Source organism: Manacus candei, unplaced genomic scaffold (genome assembly GCF_025592945.1).
Source record: "Manacus candei isolate 608988 ecotype Guabito, Panama unplaced genomic scaffold, ASM2559294v1 h1tg000014l, whole genome shotgun sequence".
Classification (NCBI taxonomy): domain Eukaryota; kingdom Metazoa; phylum Chordata; class Aves; order Passeriformes; family Pipridae; genus Manacus; species Manacus candei.
In genome coordinates this window covers 53,129,190-53,150,055 of record NW_026138062.1, presented here as the reverse complement: position 1 = coordinate 53,150,055, position 20,866 = coordinate 53,129,190, and the positions used below count along the sequence as shown (strand labels likewise).

The 20,866-nt window shown below is 39.7% G+C and overlaps 1 protein-coding gene across 2 annotated transcripts in view; it reads right to left on the bottom strand.

Annotated features, from left to right (window-relative positions):
• Nucleotides 1-20,866, bottom strand: part of LOC127468013 (ephrin type-B receptor 5) — a 69,536-nt gene that overhangs the window by 12,870 nt on the left and 35,800 nt on the right. For both annotated transcript variants that reach the window (XM_051780707.1, XM_051780706.1), the window contains exons 5-6: nt 12,262-12,417; nt 9,837-10,175 (exon numbers count right to left, since the gene is read on the bottom strand). In XM_051780707.1, the coding sequence (XP_051636667.1) occupies nt 9,837-10,175; nt 12,262-12,417 (495 nt within the window). The remainder of the gene's footprint in view (nt 1-9,836; nt 10,176-12,261; nt 12,418-20,866) is intronic.

Sequence of the window (20,866 nt, the reverse complement as noted above, 5' to 3'; positions counted from 1 at the left end):
GAAGTCCAGTCTGAATGGGCTTCTAACTATCACTGCTGCCTGAGACCACCACCTAAAGGTCACTGTTAAGTGTGCATGTGTAGAAACGTCACACACAGTTTTTTCTGTCTGTTCTTAAATAGTTTGCCAGCGTTCTTTCTTTTGGTAAACATGCCAGCCTGGAATACTACCTAGATGAAGTTGTTAGCTCCCTTGATTGCATTACGATATTAAGCACTTACAGCCAAGGAACGATACTAATTACTGGGGGAAAATGTCAACTTCCCTTTATGTAAAAAGCAAGGGTCTGGACATAACAAACATAAATGAGGGATTTAAAAGCATGAATCTGAATCAGAAAGCAAACAAGAACTTTCGTCTACCAATTTTAGAAAACTTTTGACTCATTATTCTCAAAGTCTCAAGTTCCGTTCAAGACTTTGAGAGTTGTGTAATTGCCATTAATTCTCTCTAACCTGGAACTCATTAAAGCAGTAGGCAGGAAACACAATTCTATCTTGAAGATAATATGAGTAACAATTTCAAATACTGTTCATGGAACCAAGATTAGATTACAATGAGAAACAATACAAGGGACTACCTGGAGTAGTTTTACTTTTCATTTTTTTATCTCACATGTTCCGAAGACACCAGAGGTTCAGAACACCTATTTAATGGCAGGTCCTCTCCTAAGTAGTTAGCTCTTCAAAAAAATGTCCTCAGAGTAGGAAGGGAGATGAATGCCTGTTAAAGCCACTTGCATGTGAAGCTTCCTGGAGAACGGAATTTCACTTCTACCAAAACCATCCATGAATCCACGTGTACACACATGCATACTCCCCCATTTCATGCAAAAGCTAAAAGAATGTGAGTTGCATCTTAGGAAGAGTTTTTCAAGCAAAAATTCCAGGATAATTGTAAGAGGATCTTTCAGCCTGTCGGCTGTCTGTCCACAAAGCTCTTCTCAAGTTTTGCTTTCTCTCTGAAAGCAAAAAAGTCATGTTGCCAAGAAATCTCAAGCAAAGCAGCTAGGGAATCCTCATTTTCCTAATGGATGCAACATTTTCAGCAATGTTTAAATTTTCCAGAAAAAGAATACCAATGAAAAGCTGCCACCTAACTCCACTGGTTTTACAAAACAAAAAACATAAACTTCCTTGATGTGAGGAATGAAGCAGAGACATTCGGTAAATGAGCAAAACCTGCAGAAAAGCATTTTCTTCCCTCATTAATTGTGAGAAGGATAAAAGAAATGTTTTTAATAACAAGATAAAATTATTCAGAAAAACATAATTCAGGTGGTCTTCAAACAGCTCAGGTAAGTGGGAACTAATTTAAAAATGTAAATGAAACAAAAATGTAAGAGTATAAACAATAAAATGCTTTCTCTTCTCCTTACTCCTTTTATTTTTTTTACCATTGCTTGTGTTTCAAACAAGACTGCACAACTAGTTCACCTGAGGTAATTGGTCAGTTAACACTTGATCAAGACAGATTCTGCTACATTTTAATGTTACAGAAAGTTTAAATCCCTTAACATAAAGCACACACCAGCAGAGGAGCAAATGTAAATACACAGCTACGCTGTCAGGGAAGAGCCCACTTCCTTCTAGTTTTGGATGAAGATTTTGCAGATTGAGCATAGTTAAATCTCCCCTCAATTCCTCTCCTTATGCCCTCCAACAGTTAATTCTTCCTGTCCTTATCATTCCTTCCTGATCCCCAATTTTTCCCCTACCTGGAAGAAATAATCAAAGTCAACTAGCAACATTTGACCCGCATTTTAGCAAAAAACATATCCATTCTGACATGAATACGTGCTATGAATTTTCAGCTACCCATCAACAGGCTATCTTTTGCCAGCAGTAAAGAGACTCAAGCTGGCACTGTGCATAGTACATTTAGGCACAGTAAAATCTGCAACAGAACAATGATGCTAAATGGCACTCCCCTCAGACAGGCAGCATGCATAAGCAGGTTATAATTAGTTGAACTAGACATACTGGGAAACATAACAAAAAATCACACAAGTGTATCTTTTGACCATGTGCCACAGCCTTCTAGAATCTCCCTGCTATATAGGTATGTCCATCACTCAGGGTAATCAGATGCTGGTGGTGGGGATGACCAGGATAATGTAATCTGTTGTATTAAAAAATACTAATTTCAGTGATATGTACCTAATAAGCAGACACCACTTAAGGAAAAAGCCAGTAAAAATTCTCAGAAATAAAATCAGATATGAATCAAGGCAAGGCAGGTTGTCTTTAATCTGCGTCTCTGAGACAGAGTTCAGATTTTGATATGTGTGCCTCTCTTTTAAGGACAAAAATTACAAAACACTGGCCAGGGAGCTCTCCCATCACTTCAAGTAAAAGAGATATCAAGATTTCTCCATTGAAAAATTTTATACTAACGTGATGTGAATATTAATACTAAGGTGATGTGAGATGTGAACGTAATTGTTGGTGGACTAAGTAGTTATTTCCCGTCAGAAGTGTATTATAAAGTTACTGTCCCAGTGTTAATACAATAAGAAATACGAATTTCAAGGTTTTATATCTATAGACATTCAAACTACCCTACCTGTGCTGCCACAGAAGTGCTTTCAAAGCTTTGTTTTGTGTACACAAATGTGTCCAGCTCTATGTCGATTTGTCACTTTTATTCATTTTGTTCTTTTCACATGGAGTTTATACACATTGACATGTTAGGTCCCGGTCTAATGACAGCTGAAATCACAGGGCCTGATTCAATCCAGTGTGGACAGTTGTATTAAATGATCATTGTAGGTGACTTCCAACTATTCTATTCTATTCTATTCTATTCTATTCTATTCTATTCTATTCTATTCTATTCTATTCTATTCTATTCTATTCTATTCTACTCTACTCTACTCTACTCTATCCTATTTACTGAGAAGAAAAAACATGCTGTGAGATCAGACCTCTAATTAAGACTGAAAAAGCAATGCTTTTTGTATACTATTTATAAAATAGCAAATGTATGGAAATTTCTTGCACATATAGACCTAGTTAAAGCTGTAAAGCACTCCAAACACCCAGGTTCTAAATTCTGTGAGTTGTCAGTTGCAACTCTTCTACATTGTGGGACAAATTTTTTCCCGGTATCAGTGGATATAGCGGATTTAAGATAGTTTGAGTACCTTGAAAATGCTACGTTCCCTGAGTTACTAATGTTAGACAAGTTTCAGCTGTTTTCTAATAAAGGTGATGTCCTTGGCTGTGGTACCTGCTTAGACCAGCAACACATGCCTGCAGGACTAAAAATCTTATCTCAATCAACAGAGTAGGTAAGGAAGGAAGGTGAAGGAAGTGCAGACTCTTGTAACCGTACATGGAGATCCCTACTCATGCAGAGCACAGCCAAGTGCCATTCTCAGTAGACGACGAACATCTCTGGCATGTGACATTCAGTCCATATTGCATGCAGACACTTCAGGAGAGCAGATGTGACCCCTGCATGGAGAAGTCCCACAGCATACGGTCCGGGAGGAAAGAGTGGGTCCAAAAAAGCTAGTTCATATGCATGGGTTACCTCTTCCACGTGCAAAAGCAAATCATCCCAACAAGCAGGAATTCAGGCAAAAAATGCCAGGAGGCCTGCATGTTTGAACAAGGACTTCCTAGCTAAACTCAAACACAAAAAAGGAAGGATAAAGAAGCATGGAAGCATGGACAGGTAGCCTGGGAAGAACAGAGAGGCACTGTCCAAACATGTAGACATATGGCTAGGAAAGCCAAAGCCTACCTGGAATCACATCTGGCTACCGAGGTCAAAAGCAAGAAGGGTTTCTCTAGGTACAGAAGTAGCTAGAGGAAGACTAGAGAAAATGTGAGCCTACTGCTGGGTGGCACGGGGGTCCTGGTGACACAGGATATCTTCTTCACATCAGTCTTTACCAGCAAGACTGGCCTTTAGGAATGCCAGGTCTGGCAGACCTGGGGGAAGGCTGAAGCAAGGAAGACCTTCTTCCTCATACCAGATCAGGTGACTAAATATTTACACAAACTATATAATTTCATGGGCCCTGGTCAGATACATCCATCGGGGAGCTGGCTGATGTCATTTTGAGGCCACTCTTGATAATCTCTGAATCATCATGGTGTCTGTGACAGGCACCTGAGGACTAGTGGAAAACAAATGTCATTCCTCTTCTCAACAAAGGGAAGAAGGAGGCAGCTAATCCTTACCTTCACCCCTGGGAAGATGGAACAACTAATCCTGGATATCTTTCTGGGCACACAAAGGACAAGAAAGTAATTGTGAGCAGCCAGCATGGATTCTCAGAAGGAAACTCAGGCTTGATCAACCTTCTAGGATGAAATTTCAGGCTTGGTAGAGGAGGGGACAGCAGTAGATATCAGGAAGGCCTTCCACAGTTTCCCATGATATCCTCATGGAGAACACAGTATGGGCTTTAAGAACTGTCTCCCATAGTGTCCTTACAGATAACCCAAACTTGATGAAGTGTGGGCTGGATAAGCAGACAGCGAGGTTAATTGAAAACTTCCTGAACAACTGATCCCAGACCGGTGGAAGGAAGTGACAGAGCAATGGATCAGGCAAACCAGAGTTGTTGTTGACTTTCCAACCTTGGTGATAGTTCAAAAGTGTTCTGGATGTGGTCATGGGCAATTTGCTTGAGGTGACCCTGATAAGCAGAGGGGTTGCAGAATATGTTCTCCAGAGGTCTCTTCCAAGCTTGTCCATTTTCTGATTCTTTCCAGGTAGTTATGCATCTTCTTCCCCTTCCTTCTCACCCCATAATCTTCTGCAAGTACACAGTTTGATCAACCTCAGCTATGCCTCTAATGTTCTCTAATATGCCTCTATATTCTCTAACAGTAGCCCCAAATCTACCACTTTCACATTCTTGTTTCTCCTTTGTTACCACTTCAGGTATCCTATTTTCCTCATATTCTAAGCAAATGACATGAAGATCCTAGCTTTGTTCCACACAGTTTCCCACATTTCATCTTCAAGGAAGATCAATCTGAATACAACATGGAAAATCCCTTCTTTACGTGTTTATTATCTTATCTTTATTTTGAAAATGTCCTATGTCTTTTGTACACATTTCATTTTAGCTCTGACCCTTTCTCTAAATACCTGAAAATACTTTAAAAGTATCTTGGATTGTCTTCTGTCGTAACCTTGTACTTTACTTCCTATGGAGGAAGAGTGCTTTAGAAGGGCTAATTAGTTATTTTCACTTCTCTTATCTCTATTGTTAATACTTTTTATGTATGCATTCCACTCATATTTAATAAAGAGGAAAAAAATCCTTTAGGACAAAAGGTGCCACGTTTTACTTCGTACCTTCTATTTATTCTTGCTCAAAAGGTTTCTGCCTTCATTCAAACAGTGGCTAATACCTGAATTGTGAAAACAAGCACATTTTTTCTCTGCTCATGCTGCAGAGATCAGGCATAGTAAAGAGAGAAACTGGAATAGCTTCTTTTTGTAGAGTGACCACAGAAATTGTTATTAATTCCCAGTCATAGCTGGGCAAATCTGCTGAAGATGGCTAAGTTGACAAATGTCATTAATGTCACTAAGGGGAAAATTAAACCTTAAAAGAGTATTTTTGTTGTTCTATGTGAACAGAAAATGAAAAAGTTAAATTCTTAGGGACCTTTGGTGAATGCTGAGGGTTGGCAATTACATCATAACTAAGCAAATAGCTTATTACTTTGAAGAACAATGTAGTTCATTCAGAGGACAATGAGCACTTACATTCCACTTGCTTTACCTGCTGGTTTTAGCCTGGCAAAACACAGTATGTGTTTTGACAGCTCTCTTCTTATTCTTTTCTTGTTCTGAACAAGAAAATACCTTGCCTGTGTCTCTGCTCTTGCCAACTAAGTCTACTATATTCCTTTGGCTCTCCTTGGAAAAGCAAACATCTTCCAGTAATTCATCCACTTCCCTTCATAATCTCATAATCACACTTGGCATAAAATTCTTTTCCTCTTCTCATACCATGTCACCTGAAAATCTTCTTTCAGGCCCTCTTAAATTTCCTGACACTACCCATAACTGTCCTTGTCCCCATTCAGCCTCTTACACAAACCTTCGGACTGTCTAGCACTCATTTCTGCAGTGCTAAGATTTTTGGTATTGCCAGGTCCCACTGCTCTGATTCCAACTGATGCAAAAGGCTGCTACATTTCTTTTCACAGGTACAAGGCAACCCGGTCAAACAACCTTTACCCTCACACACCTCCATTAGCTCTCATAATGACTCAATTCAGTTAAAAAGTAGTCCACTTGCTTTTAAAAGTCTGTATTGATTTGCTCCAACATTTGAGTCTCTGCTGTATTTCTCTTTTTCTCTTCTTTCTAGTAATGTAACAACTGCCTGAATGAATAAGTTCAGTAGCATGTCTCTGGCAACAGACATTACTACATGCTTCAGTGCAAGGAGCAAGAAAAAAAATGGACAGATAGTTAAAGCTGTGCACAGAGAAAGTTTCTTTACAGTCCTTTAAATGAAATCCTGACTTCTGTCCTGAGACATTAGAACAGATATTTGTTTACCCTGATAAGTACACTTGAAGATATTAGAATAATGAATAAAATTGTAGTCAGTTTTTTTTTTAATAATATGGTTGGAGTTTAAGTTCTTTGCATTCTTTGTGTCAGGTTCCCATCTGTGAAGAAGTGTAACTTCATTAGAATTACATAATAGCCTTTCCTCATGTAGTTCCTGCTATTTAGAACATCCTTCCAACATTTTTCTACATATCCTGACACTTCTTCAGGTATTCACCCTCAGCACTTCAAACCTGAGCTGAAAGCAATTCCCGTCTCTTGTCTCATCTCCTTACAGTTCTTCTGGTAATTAGTAGATCATACTTGCATGTCCAAACAGGTTTTCTTATTACTATCCAAACAGGTTTCAGGTTAAGGTTGTCTTATTATAGTAAAGGACATTTTTCAGTGCCAGCCCTTCTTATTCTGATTTCAGACACATAGTCACCGAAGAATAGGAACACCATAATCAGTCTGCCACAGAAAATGTGATTGTGTAACCAAAAGATCCCATCGCACTTTGAAGAAGGGCCTGAAGACTCTGAGGGGTAAAAAACTCTTAGACGAACAGTTTTGGAGACAAAGATGAAGCGTGAATAGGTACCATGGGAAAAGAAAAAGTATAAATGTTCCAGCACAGAATATTGCCTAAGATACCTCTAGGGGGGCAGGTATATTTCTTGGATCAGCAGTGGAAGAAGCAAGAGAACTCTGACTGATGTATGAGTAAGCAGAATATTCAGAAACTGCAAGGATTGGAGGGTCTTTTTTTCATCATCTTTAATTCAATGGAGAGAAAATTTTTGCTATGGCCCTTTATTCTGAAACCATATCTTTCTCCAGTTTGCTTTTTTTGGTACCCTTCATGCTTTGCTGTACCTTTTTGGTTTCTTTCTGCATGTAAGGTCCTGAAATTTCCATCTCTGCTTATATAACAATAATAGGAATAATAATAATTGTTATAATAACACAACAACCACAAGCATTGCTAAAGTGAAAAGCTGCTGAAGGGATCAAAAGGAAGGGGTATGGTTGAGACAGTCCACGTGATGGAGGAAGCAGGGCCTTGTTAGTATGAGCTGTCACCACAAATCAAGGGCAGCTCATCTCAAGCTCACTCCTAACAATCCTGAGAAAGAGGAAGGAAAAAAAACCTGCAACCAAACACAAAAAAGAAGCCACTCAGTACACATGGCTGTTTAAGAAAGTTGGTCTCCCTTGAAACTGCTTCAGCACAAAAGAGAGGCAACTTAGAGAGAAACACCCACATACCCAAGACACCCAGGGATACCAAGAGATAACTGGAGGAATAGGAGTGGTCAGAAAAATCAAACAGAAGAAAAAGAAGAGCATAGGTTTGGTGATTCCAAAGGAGAGGAAGTAGATGCTCAATTAAATTATCTCTGATATAGATGAAGACGGTTGAGATGAGAAGTATGAAGAAAGAGAATTCTGTAGGATGTTAATAGAACACCCACCTGTCTCCAGGAAAAGCCAAAGGAACTGCCTGGAATTACCATACAGATTACCCAGCCACATTGTACTGTAAACAAAAACTGATCACCCACTTGCAGCCAGCCTCTTAAGGGGACCAGGCATCCTATAGATGCTCTGCTACTCAGTGTCAGGTAACATTTCAAAGGGAAGAAACAGATGTTGTCAATCCCCTGGCATCCCCAAACAGTAGGAAATTACTTGGGGTGTATATATATTCCCTTTCTTTCTATATCATGGAAGCAGAAATGATAAGATGTGATTTAACCAAGATCATGATGCCATATCTGGTATCACAGCACTTTTCTTGAGATTTATCAAAACCCTTGTTTTGCAGGGGTTTCCACATGACACTCTGGAATCTCATTTGGGATTTGTTTCAGTTTAACATTTACACAACTCTAAATGTTTGCAGACATTTTCTGTCACTCAGTTCAAACTGCTCCCCCTCTTTCTCCTCCTCATCACATTACTCCTCATTATATCCTCTTAAACAAGCTGTGTACAATTCCTCTCCATATTAGCTTATACATTCCTGTAAAAAACAACATATGCCCAGTCACTTAATGTTGACATTTAGCAGAACTCTATGCCTGTACATATGTAGCTCTCTCTAGCTCCAGTCCCTGTAGATGGTATTTACAGACTCTGACTGCCCACACAAGTCATTAGTAGCTTGGTTTAGTCATCCTCATGGTTTAGTTCCTAGTTACAAGGATCACAACATCTTTGAATATAACTGTACAACACATTTTGATATTTCTACCATGCAAAAAGCAAAACAAAAAAAAGTTTCTTATTAACAGGAGAATAGTATTCCAAGACCACGTATCAGAACAGGAAAGTTGAAAAGGCAAGAACAAGGGAGAAAAAAATACATGCAATGCAGAAGACCACAGAGCAATTTCAATAAAACAGGAATGGTGATTCTGCTTCTGGATTTTTTGTCAAAACTCCATTTAATGGTTCTCTAGGTATTGTAAAACTGTAGTTTTCAGATCCTTTTATGACCCACCAGACCACACAGTATTAACACATGCCATCCCAGGAATGTGTACATTTAGGTGATGAGAAAGTATCATTGTATACATTCTTTCTTGTCATACAGCACTTCTCTGAAAATTTTAACTGTACCTTCATCTTTAGACAGTGCTTATCTATTTTCCACCTCCTTATTTTGATATGCAGAAAGGCAAAAGTGGATGGATTTGATGAAACACTCAGTACTTCTTGTTAAAGTGCAGTAGAGTATGACTGAAATGAGGAGAATGAAAGGTGGTATACAGAAACAAGAGAGAATGGAAAACTAGAGTACCTCAAAACACAAAGACAAAAAAGAAATGTGAACAGGTGAAAAATGCTGGAAAGTCTGACTGAAGAATAAGAAGATGAAATGGAGAAGAGTAGGAGACAGAGAAGATGAAGAGAAATGAAGAAATGCTCACTAACACCTGCTCTGGCAAGCTGATGCTCACAAAGTCCTTGTCAAAGCGTGGCAGTATCCCTTCTCCTGCACAATCAAACAACATTCTTTGTCTGATGTACAGAGCTACATCTCCCATTGGCTTCTTCTCCAGGGCAGCTTTTTCCTCAATAATGACATCAGCTGCTATACTCATTTTTCTGCCAAGAGGGAAGAATGGAAAGCCCATTGAGAGAAGGAAGGAATGAGAAGGGCAGAAGTGAAACTGTGAAGCTAGCAGAGCACAATAAAAAAGGGCAAAACACACAAGTAAAAAGACAAAGCAAAGCAAGTGAGAGGCAGAAGTAGAAATTTTGGGACTTAGACACAGGGGTCTCCTCACCTGACTGGCTGGTGCTAACATTGATGGTGGCATAGTGAGGTGCTTCTGAACTCAATTCAGTCACCAAGTTGACAGCCTGGATCTCAAAGGTGTACTGCACACGGGCCAGGAGGTTGGAGACCTGCACGCGGCTTTCTGTCAGGCCCACTTGGCGCGGTTCAAACTGAACACTGTCCCCACAGCGCACGCATGGCCCTGAGGACCCTGCTGGGCACACTTTGCAGATGACATTGAAGAAAACATCCTTGCGGCCACCCAGGTCCCTCGGGAGGCGCCAGGTCAGGAGCACGTTGGAGCCAACAATTTCATAGCTAAGGTCACGAGGAGCAGAGGGGATGCCTAGAAGAAAGAATGAAAGATCAAAACCCCGTGAAGGAATGGGAAAGAGGTGGGGGAGGGGAGAAGACAAAGCAAGGGGAAAAGAACAGAAGAACAAGTTGCTTTTTATTCTCATTCTTACTCTTCTCTAGTTGTTTCTTTGAACAAGGCTAAGAAAAACATATTCTTTGCTACATCAAGCACACACATAAACAAAGGAACAACTTTATGATCACATTTTAGAGAAATAAAATTATAAACAAGAGTCTTTGTTTCAAGGGTGTGACTTTTTCATTTCCCTAAAAGAACATTGTTTAGGGAAATGTAAATCCTTTGAAATTTTACACAAGTTTAGTAAATATATATCTCTACTGAGATCTTGAATTCTCTCCTTTGGCACCTAATATCTCTGAACTCTCTCAGACTTCAGTTAGCCTGTTCCATCTATTACAGGAACTGGACAACAGTTTCCCTGGATTATTCCTGATGCCAGCCAGATTCCTCAATGGCAATGGGGGTAAACTCTGACAGCTGAAAAACTGCCCATTCTGTGCATCCAACACTTCTCCTGCAATCACAGTGAAGAGAAGAAGGAAAATGCAGAGAGTCAGAAGAAGGTATGGGGATGACAATGGGACAGAACACTGCAGCTAAAATGTGAAAAGTCCAGAGAGGTAAAATAGGCAGCATTATTGCACTGCTAAACCTGGGTGCAGACACAAAGCAAGAGGGGAAGGGCAGGGACACAGAGGCTCGGTGACGGGGAGGGGCAAGGAAAACATTATTTACAGAACATTTCCCTCTGAAGGCTGTAATGAAATCCAAGAATCCTCCTTCTCACCACTACTCTGTAGTCAAGAAATATTGACGAAAAAGCAAAACATTTGCCCTGTCTAACACTGAACAATGTAAAGGATGTCATCCTCTATTAGTACAAGTGGATGAGGTCTTTGGGGGGGATCTCTCTGGCTGCAATTTAGTTCATTGCTGGAGCATTTGAGTATTTCCAATAGCTATATTTCCCATGTTGTTAAAAATATAAATTATGTTGGAAAATTGCACACAGAAGACTGTCACATAATGTATTACTGAAAGATGAAGTATTTGTACATCAAGAAATGTCAGAATTATGTTTTCTTTTTTGATCTTAACTGGGCCCACTCAACATTTGCACTGTGGTATAGTATTTAATTGTATGATCATGCACTAGTTTCCCCTGAGCATTCTTACCACAGTCAATCCAAAGGATAGACAACTGCCCAGGAAAAAATAATTCCTGCGAATTACAGACTGCTTGATGCTGGCTGCTGAAGGTGGATTCTGTGTAGTACAGGAAGCAAAGGATTACAGAAAAAAACCCACAATCACATTTCCTAATTTCTGAGTATTTAACTTTAGAGCCATACAGTGTTTCCCTGTCACTTCTACAAAGTTCAAGGGTGATGCTTATTTAAGCTATATTTTTGAATGCTGATAGGTACCTTTGTTTAATTTTCTGCATCTACTTATTCTTTCTTGACCTATTAATAAATGACTGAAAAATGTCATAATTGATGAGAACCACTGAGAAGCTAACGGAAAAACAATCTATATTTCTATAAATAAAATTCACAGAATTTGAATTTTGTGCAGTTAATATGGTCTTCACACTTTGAATGATACAGGGAAGAAAATATTGGTTAACTCCTTCAATGAATACCTCGTGTATGAAATTAGTTTAGCATTTCATGAGAAATTAGTATGCCATTTTCTCATGAAAAGCTGTACCTTATGCATACTTGCAATGGACTTATTTAAGATTGCATGAGTCATCTACAATTTGACATTTTTTAATTTCTGAAATCTAGTATTGCAACACTCCAGTATTCTCAAAACACAGTTTCACCAATGTATCAGCATTGTAAAAAGCATGTACGAACACTTCTGCTTTGTCATCTACACGCAGTGAGTGGATATACCATGCAGTAAACTGCAGGAGCAATGAGAAGTTTTGGATTATTCCAGAGGTCTTGAGAAGAGGTGAATTGCAACTCCCCTGAATCATTTGGGCACATCCTCTCTCACTAACTGCCCTTCTTGCTTTCAAATACTTTGTCCAAATACTTACCAGTGCAGGGAGCATCAGAATTGTCTGAAGCAGATCGATAATAGCGGTTCTGACACACACATTCACGGGAACCTGGCAGTGGAGCGTGGCTGTGGGCAGGGCATAGATGGCAGGGGTCATCTCCCACAGACACTTTAAAGAAACCAAGTGGACAGGCTAAGAGGAGGAAAATGAGAGAGACAAAAGCAGGAGAATCATTAATTCAGATTTCAGAAACATTGCAATCTTATTATGTTTAACTTGTGCTGCTTCTGCAGGTAGAAGTCATTACATAGAGTAGCTACTACTGGTTTTGATGCTTTATGGAGCACGTATTATTCAAGTTGCAATTTCAAACCAGTTTATTCCATATAAGTGCTTGAATTGATTCACTGGCAGATGAAAGAGATCCAGTCCAGAGACAGCTTTGGCCATCTGAAATAATTGTCTTCTCATTACTCATTCAAAGACCTTTAAAATTGGAGAAGCCAAAGAGCACAGTCTTGTGATTGTCTGGAAATATCATACAGTTACATGTATTACCCACACCCACTTTCCCCCACCCAACACACCTATAATAATTGCTTAAACTAATATACACTACCATGGCGGATTTTACATCAAAACAAAGGGCAGATGCTAAGATTGGCAGTCCTACTGTTTTCCTGTAGGTCTGAAAACTTCCCAGTAATGGATAAAAGCATCTTAATTAGTCAAATTTTATCTGCAAATGCATAGAAACATGTATGTGCAACAAGTTGAAACAAGGATGGAAATCCATCCTACAGAGAAAGAAAATATAAAAATAAAAACATAACAATATGGGAGTATGGTACACTCTAGGTTTGGCAAAGATGCTATGCTGAATTACCTAATAGGAGGTGCTGGGAGCTTACACTGATGTACTAGGATACAGTTTTTACCATTTTTACCTAGGTTTTATGCAAGTTTTCTAAAGCTGATTTTCTATAAATAGATCTATACATAGATCTATAAATAGATCCAGTTCTTTTAGATTTTATGGACTAATAAGCTAGGTGAAAGTTCATTTGCAGACTGACATTTGGTTAGTTACTTCACAATAAAGAGCATTTACAAGGAATGGGACACTTTCAGATAGACCTCAGCTCAGCATTTGATGTCAAAACACACAAAGGACACCCTCAAGAGAGCAAACTGCTCTAGTGGTTACCAGAAGCAGAATATTCCCAAGGATTGTGGATAGCAAAAAATTATCTGAAAAAAAATCCCACATGTTAAGAGAAGAATATTGTATACAGGTGTTATATGAAATTAGGATCATATGTGTTCAATTCCCTTTGCAGTTACAGGTGCTGTCCAGACATAACAGCCCATAACATCTGTGGAGTCCCATCAGCTTTATACCTCTTCTTCAGCATATTACTTCATCTTCTCTCTCAAAATTCTTCTTGGCTGCAGAGCAACCTCCATATGTACAGTGATAAGAGTGGTAAGTCCTGAAACAGGTCAGACCGTAAAAGGGACTTCAATAACTCTGAATGATAGCTATTAAATAGGAGAACACTGGTTCTTCCCAGCACTCAAAAACTGACAAAATTCAGTGTGTGATGCATTGTTATATGGAAAGGAAAAGGGAAGAAGAGACTGGAATTTTTTCATATGATCCATAATGGTAAGAAAAGAGCAACTGCCTTTGCCTTCAGGCCTGTGTCCGGCAGAAAATCAAATCATTCTTATATGGAAAGATATGTCCATATGTTCCGATAAACAAAAAAAATAAGTAAGATTTTGTCCACTTTATGAATTATACCCCTTTCCCTCAGTTTAAGACTCTGCTAACAGCCACGAACGTAGAATATAATTTTTCACACTAACTGGCAAATGCACCTGTACTGAAACTATGAGTATTATGAATTGGAAGTTCTCATTCAACTCACTGCAGCATCATTCAATCAAAATTTACCACTTTCAGGGATCTTTATTTATTTCAAATTTGAGAATGCTGAACTGAATGTGAATTTTTTTCCTTACAAGTAATTTTATCTCATCTGTTTTTTCTTGCATCGAACTCCTTCTCAAGCTTCTGTCAAGGCTTAGAACTAATGGCACATTCGTTCCACTTGTCAAGGTAGACACTGTAGAAGGTTTCTTTTCTTTCATTCAGTACTACAGCCTGATATCAAGTGGGGGAACAACCTTGCTGCTAGTCACAGTAGTAAAAATGAATAGGTAATGGTAATATCTGTCATCTATGTGATGCTAGAAGGAAATCTGTAGAGGACATGGACCTTACCCCTGCAGTGCAAAACCACATTTACTCTACAAGGGCAGTGCTAAGAGAATTCAGGTAGATTCATATTTAGCCCAATTGCAAATCATATGAAAAGCCAGCAAAGCTGTGAATTTGTCTGGTATTTAGTAAATAGAATTTATTTAAAAATAAACACATTGTGTTAGAAATAAACAAATATTTATTTTTACACAGTTCTTTGAAGTCTACCAGCAACTTGCTCTTGAGCCTGGGTATGCAGGGATGAGGTCTGCAGGGATGGCTCACTATTGATGAATTAGACAAAGATAGTAAGCAAAAGTGCAATGTTGTAGGTTTTACGTAAAGGAACAAACATGTAGCACTACTATTTTGGTAAAGAAAGCCAGTTTATATAAGGTAGAACAAGTCTGTTGCTTAAAAGGCTATGCAAGATTTCATCAATGCTATGGGCAGTCACTCCAAGTGGCCATAAGCATTCAAAAGCTGCTTATAAAAACCAACCAAGTAACACATAGAGAAAGAATACAACGGGGACATGGTGTCAGCTAATGGATAACAATGTTATCCTCATGATATGAGTATATCCTCATATCACTGACACAGTACACTACTATAGAGACAGCACTTTGGAATAGGTATGTATAACAAATACTAGAGATCAAACATCTACATATGTTCTTTCTTATTTGCTTCACAAAATCTAATTTCATCATCCATGCACTGTGCTTGACATTATATGCCTGAACTATATGCAAAGGTATGTTATTGCTGTCTCCCTAGAACTGCCCAGTGTCACACTTAGGTGATTTCTTGCTACCTATGAGCTCTCTTACTCATTGAGGCAGCATCTATTTTTGAATGAAGTTCTGGAACTGTAAAAGTCAGTGAATGAAGAATTGTTTATTTATGCTGAAGAGATATGACAACCTGAAAACAGGTGACTTTACAGTAAATTACAGGTTACAAGAACAATACACGAGCTACAGTAGCAGGCTTCTGAGAAAAACTTCCAGTATGAGCAGCAGACAAAAAAGAAGGAAAAAAAAGGCCTAACCACATTTAAGAAGGAACCTGGCCTGTTTCTGAAGTGATTTGGTGATACAGGTACCATTTAGAGCAAAGTATCAGACAATGTACACATTTCCAATGTCTCCACACGCAACACTCCCTTGTCCTGTATTCAACTTCAGCAGAGTGTGAAGCAGACACATAGGTTCTTCTATAGTAAGCACTCCACTACAGCTCAGTAAACTGTACAAATGAAACTTCACTGTGGGTCCAAAAAAGCTAGTTCATATGCATGGGTTACCTCTTCCACGTGCAAAAGCAAATCATCCCAACAAGCAGGAATTCAGGCAAAAAATGCCAGGAGGCCTGCATGTTTGAACAAGGACTTCCTAGCTAAACTCAAACACAAAAAAGGAAGGATACAGAAGCATGGAAGCATGGACAGGTAGCCTGGGAAGAACAGAGAGGCACTGTCCAAACATGTAGACATATGGCTAGGAAAGCCAAAGCCTACGTGGAATCACATCTGGCTACCGAGGTCAAAAGCAAGAAGGGTTTCTCTAAGTACAGAAGTAGCTAAAGGAAGACCAGAGAAAATGTGGGCCTACTGCTGGGTGGCACGGGGGTCCTGGTGACACAATCTTTACCAGCAAGACTGGCCTTTAGGAACGCCACGTCCTGCAGACCTGGGGGAAGGCTGAAGCAAGGAAGACCTTCTTCCTCATACCATATCAGGTGACTAAATATTTACACAAACTATATAATTCAGATGCATGTCTCTCTGAACACATGGAAACACTTTTTACCATGAGGGTGACTGAGCACTGGAGCATGTTACCCAGAGGGGTTGTACAGTCTCCCTTCTTGGGGAAATTCAAAATTAGCCTGGACCTATTCCTGGGCAACCTGCTAGAGGTGACTCTGCATGGGCAGGGAGGGGTTAAGGTGTACTCTAGAGATCTCTTCCAAGTTCAGCTATTCAGTGATTTTCCTTAAACATATGCAAATTAAAATGTGTGGATAGAACCCTGTGGCCTTGGCTGCCTCACTGCCAGATCATTCACCACATTTGTGATTGTAGGTGGACAGGGAATAATGAATGGAAAGTTCTTGACACTAGGCTACATCTCATTTCAGATGTTCAGAAGTGAAATGAGAATAGGATTGTCAGGTTCCCTCTGAGGGAAGAATCTGAGAAAAGACTTTGAACAAGATAGAGAAAAGTGTGAAAAAAAAGCAATAAGAAAGAGGATTCCCCTTCCTGGTTCCACTCGCATTGCAGAAATGGCAGCTGAAGAACTATGGAGTGGAATACTGAGCAATTTAGGAGGAAAGATCTCTCCACAGTGACTATTTTTTTATTGTCTAGTGAAAAATAATTACTACATAAACCTATAATCTCACCCTGTTATTTCCAGGAGGGATGGCAGATAGAGAGAAATGATCATGCTTTGAAACTCCCGTTCTGCCCCTGGGTATTTCTATTTCCAGAAGAAAAACAGCAAAATGAAATCATACAGCATATTGCAAGCAAAGCTGATTTACAGTAATTAAATATGATTCACATCTCTCTCACCTTCCTAATGAATATATAGCTATAAAAAAATACTGTGACTTAAAATTTGTTGTTACTTATACTTTACAACTGCAGTTTTGGCCAAAAAGGCTGGACTGAATACAGTAGACACTAACTGGCCTCCAGCTAAAAGCAGCTCAAGAATGGCCTCCAAGAGCAGGCACTGCAGCTATCACAAACTTTCTGCTTCCATCTAAACCCTGCCTCTGCATCCAGTCACAGACATGCTTACATTCATGAGCACCTTTATCTCTTTTCAAAATTGTCTGAGATAGGCTAGCTCACAGCACTCAGGACCTTAGCCCACAGATAGCAATAGTAATTGTTCCCATGACATGGAGTTTTTCCTGGCATTGCCTCAGTCCAGTCACTATAAATAGTCAGGTCAAGTCAGGAGGAAAGAGAAAAAAACTCCCTGGCAATTTAAATAGGCAAAAGCCACTTCCCTTTATTCAAGTAGCCACAGTGAGCCTAGGGCCGTCTTTACACACACAGACAGAATCCATCTCTCATTTGTTTCTGAAGGATCTTACCTTACATTCCCTTCTTACTGCAGATCATGGCATCAGGGCCACTTGCTCTGGTCTTACAACATCTGCAGATGACCGTTGTGCTCACTGGAGATAGTTATAGCAAATATCCAAGCTGAAGCAAGTCCACCATCACTAGAACTCGCATGTTTTGCCTTAGTGAACATTACCACTTCAGGAGAAAGACCCAGAGAAAGCCTGAACAAGAGCAGCTTCTCCTGAAACACCTCCACGGTGTGCTTGCAGAACAACTTCACACAAAACACCAACACCAGCCAAGCCACTGAAGGCCTTGTCACCAGCGATAGTACGACTTATCACCCCCCAGGCACCAGGACTTTCCAAGAAAACACAGATCTAGCTCTCATTGATTCACAATATCCAATGCAAGGACAGAGGGTTGCAGAGCTAGCTCCTCAGGGGGCAGAGCAAGCTGCCACTTCCCATCAAGTCAAGGCTACTATGAACGGAGAAGGCAGAGTTCAGAGTGCGCAAGCGCTTTTCCTTCAGCTTGTCTCAGTTGTTTTTCATATCTTGGCACAGTGTCAGAATGCCACAGTAGTTCAGCTGGGCACAGCTCATCTCAGACATTGACCCAGTTTTCCTCAGCTACAACACTCGCCCCTGCATTGCCTGTGTTTGCCTGACTGCTCACTGGAGACAAGTTCCACCCGGGAGGCCAGAGGAGTAGTTTCTGACAGACTTCTATAACAAATATCAAAACCAGCAGAGAAAAGTGCTGGAATCACAGAGTGGCATAGGGGAAGAGGAGTAAAGAAAATGAAAATCAGGAGAGGACAGACCAAAAAACAAAGAGGTTAAGAAAGAGAAAAATGCATCGGAAAGCTCACTTGGACAGTAAGGTTGGAGAGGAAATATTCTGAGAGCTAAACAAAATGCAGCAAGGGGAGAAGGACCAAGAACAGTAGTTGGGAACTTCAACAGAGCTTTATGTACTCCTAGTAGTGGTTTTAGGGAATGTCATAAAGATGAAACTGACTTTTTGTACACAGATATGATTTGGAACTGAGGTGGGACACAGGGAGACATTTAGAAAAGCATAAAATTGCTCTCTTCTTTACTGAGACAAGTGATCTGTTTCTTATATGGGAGTTGTGTTCCCAGGTGTACTGTAGGGCAGTAAGAATAAATACTAGATGTGAGAGTATTGAAAATGAAGAGTGTCAAAGCTGGCATTGGAGTCAAAGTGGGAAGGATGAATGGACATAGCTGAATTTGTGGCCTAAAGAAAACTGGATGTGCAGAGCTACAGAGGGCCTCAAATGAGAATGACTCCAAACAAGGGATGGAGTTTGGCACTCAGAGGGCAGGATGATGGAAAGGAGTTAGTAACTTATAATACTGTAGAAATATGATGTAGACATTTAGACATTACATCTGTCATAAAGCAAGACAGACAGCATAATTAGCATGTAGAAGACACACCAGAAAAGAAAACACTAAGTATTTTTTAGATAAAACACTGCTTTTTTCCATCACCCAGAAATAAGTCTATGACTAGCTCATGGTGATAGGAAGCAAATTCCCACTGGGCCAGGTTGTTACTGTGTATCTTGCGTCCTATTCTGAGAGAGATGGGATCAGACAGAGGTAGAAGCAAGTCATGGTGAAGCAATAGCGCCCTGGGTTGATCTAGTTTCATTGTTGCTACAGCTGTTTGGGTGGGGAAGAGACAGTGGAAAATAAAAGACACACAAGGAGAGAAAAGTGTGGATTTTGAGTTGTAAAGAAAAGCATCAAATCAACTGAGATAAAATAAATGAAGTGACTAAGAACCCTTTCCTGCAGAACTGTTGATAGGAGATCAGTTGAGTAAGGGATTTTTTAGTTAAAAGAGGCAGAGCTAAAGCAATTACTAGCTAATTATATATGGGAGGACTGCCAGGGAATGGGTTGCGCGAAGCAAAAAAAGGCAAAAACAAGAGAGGAAAGATTTGGGCAGGGTAAGGATGAAATATGAGTCTAGAGCAAGCACTTGATACAAGAAAAGCAGCAAACTACTTGAAAAGCACCAAAATGTATGTGTATGTATCAGAAAAACTGATGAAAAGAGCAATATGGAAGGGGAAAAAAAAAAAGAAAAAAAGAAAAAGGTAATCTAGCTCAAGGCACCAAACACTATTGTCAACTGTGAGTTTACCTTGAAATTAAAGCTCTTACTCAGGAGAGGCTAACACACTGTTTTTTTTCATTGTGAAGAAGAGCAGGCTGCGGGGTGGGAACTTACAGCTGGCATCAGCCACCTAATGGGAGGATATGAAAAAGGGGTAGGCACGAGGTGGTAGAACATGAGATACACACAAGCTGTAATAACCTCTTATTACACCTTACTAAAATCTCCTTCTACATAGGAAAAAGTAATTTCACCACAGGTGTTGTCAAACACTGGAACAGTTGCCCAGGGACATTGTGTAATCTTGATCTTTAGGAATAATGAAAACTAGATTAGAATAGGCCTTGAGTGACATAACCCAATTTGGTCCTGCTCTGAGCAGGGGTTGGAGAAGATCACTTCCACAGGTCCCTGCAATGTAAATTATGCTATGGTTTTAAAGGAAGCATCTTTTAAGTGATTAAAATCTGAGAAAAGCTTATTGTGCTTTTTTCTTTGCTAATAGTATGTGCATATTTTTACCAGACTACTGAAGCTTTTGCTTTAACATAAATCTTAACATTTTCTTAGCCTTGTACACTGAAAAAGTTTATCCAGGCTGGTCAGAAAGGGTATCTTTCAATAATAAAAAAATAAACATGAAGTACTCTTCCCAAATGAGAAGTCAAACAGCTGTGTGCACAGTTGCTCGCTCCCGTAGTTATCGGTAATAGAGATGTGATTCCTTCTGCAACCAGAAGGGACTACATATAACCATAGGACATGGGCAATTTTACGGAATCCTTACAGCTACTACAGATGACAGGCAGACCTTTTGCTTGCTTAACACCCTTAGGGAAAGAAGAGAGAAGAAGCAGGCATGTGGATGGCTAACCTCTCTCACTCCTCCTCCTCAGCCAGACATAGAGAGAAAATTGGATTAGAAAGATGGTGGGCAGAGGTAGAGAAGTTAAAAAGACACGGAGTTTGTTTACCAGTTACTATCACAGGCAAAACAGACTTGGCTTGGGGAAATTTAATTTAATTTATTGCTGATTAACATAGATTTGGATAATGAGAAAACAAAAACAAACACTGAAACAACACCTTTCCTCCTCCCTGTCCCAAGCTCAACTTAACTCTTT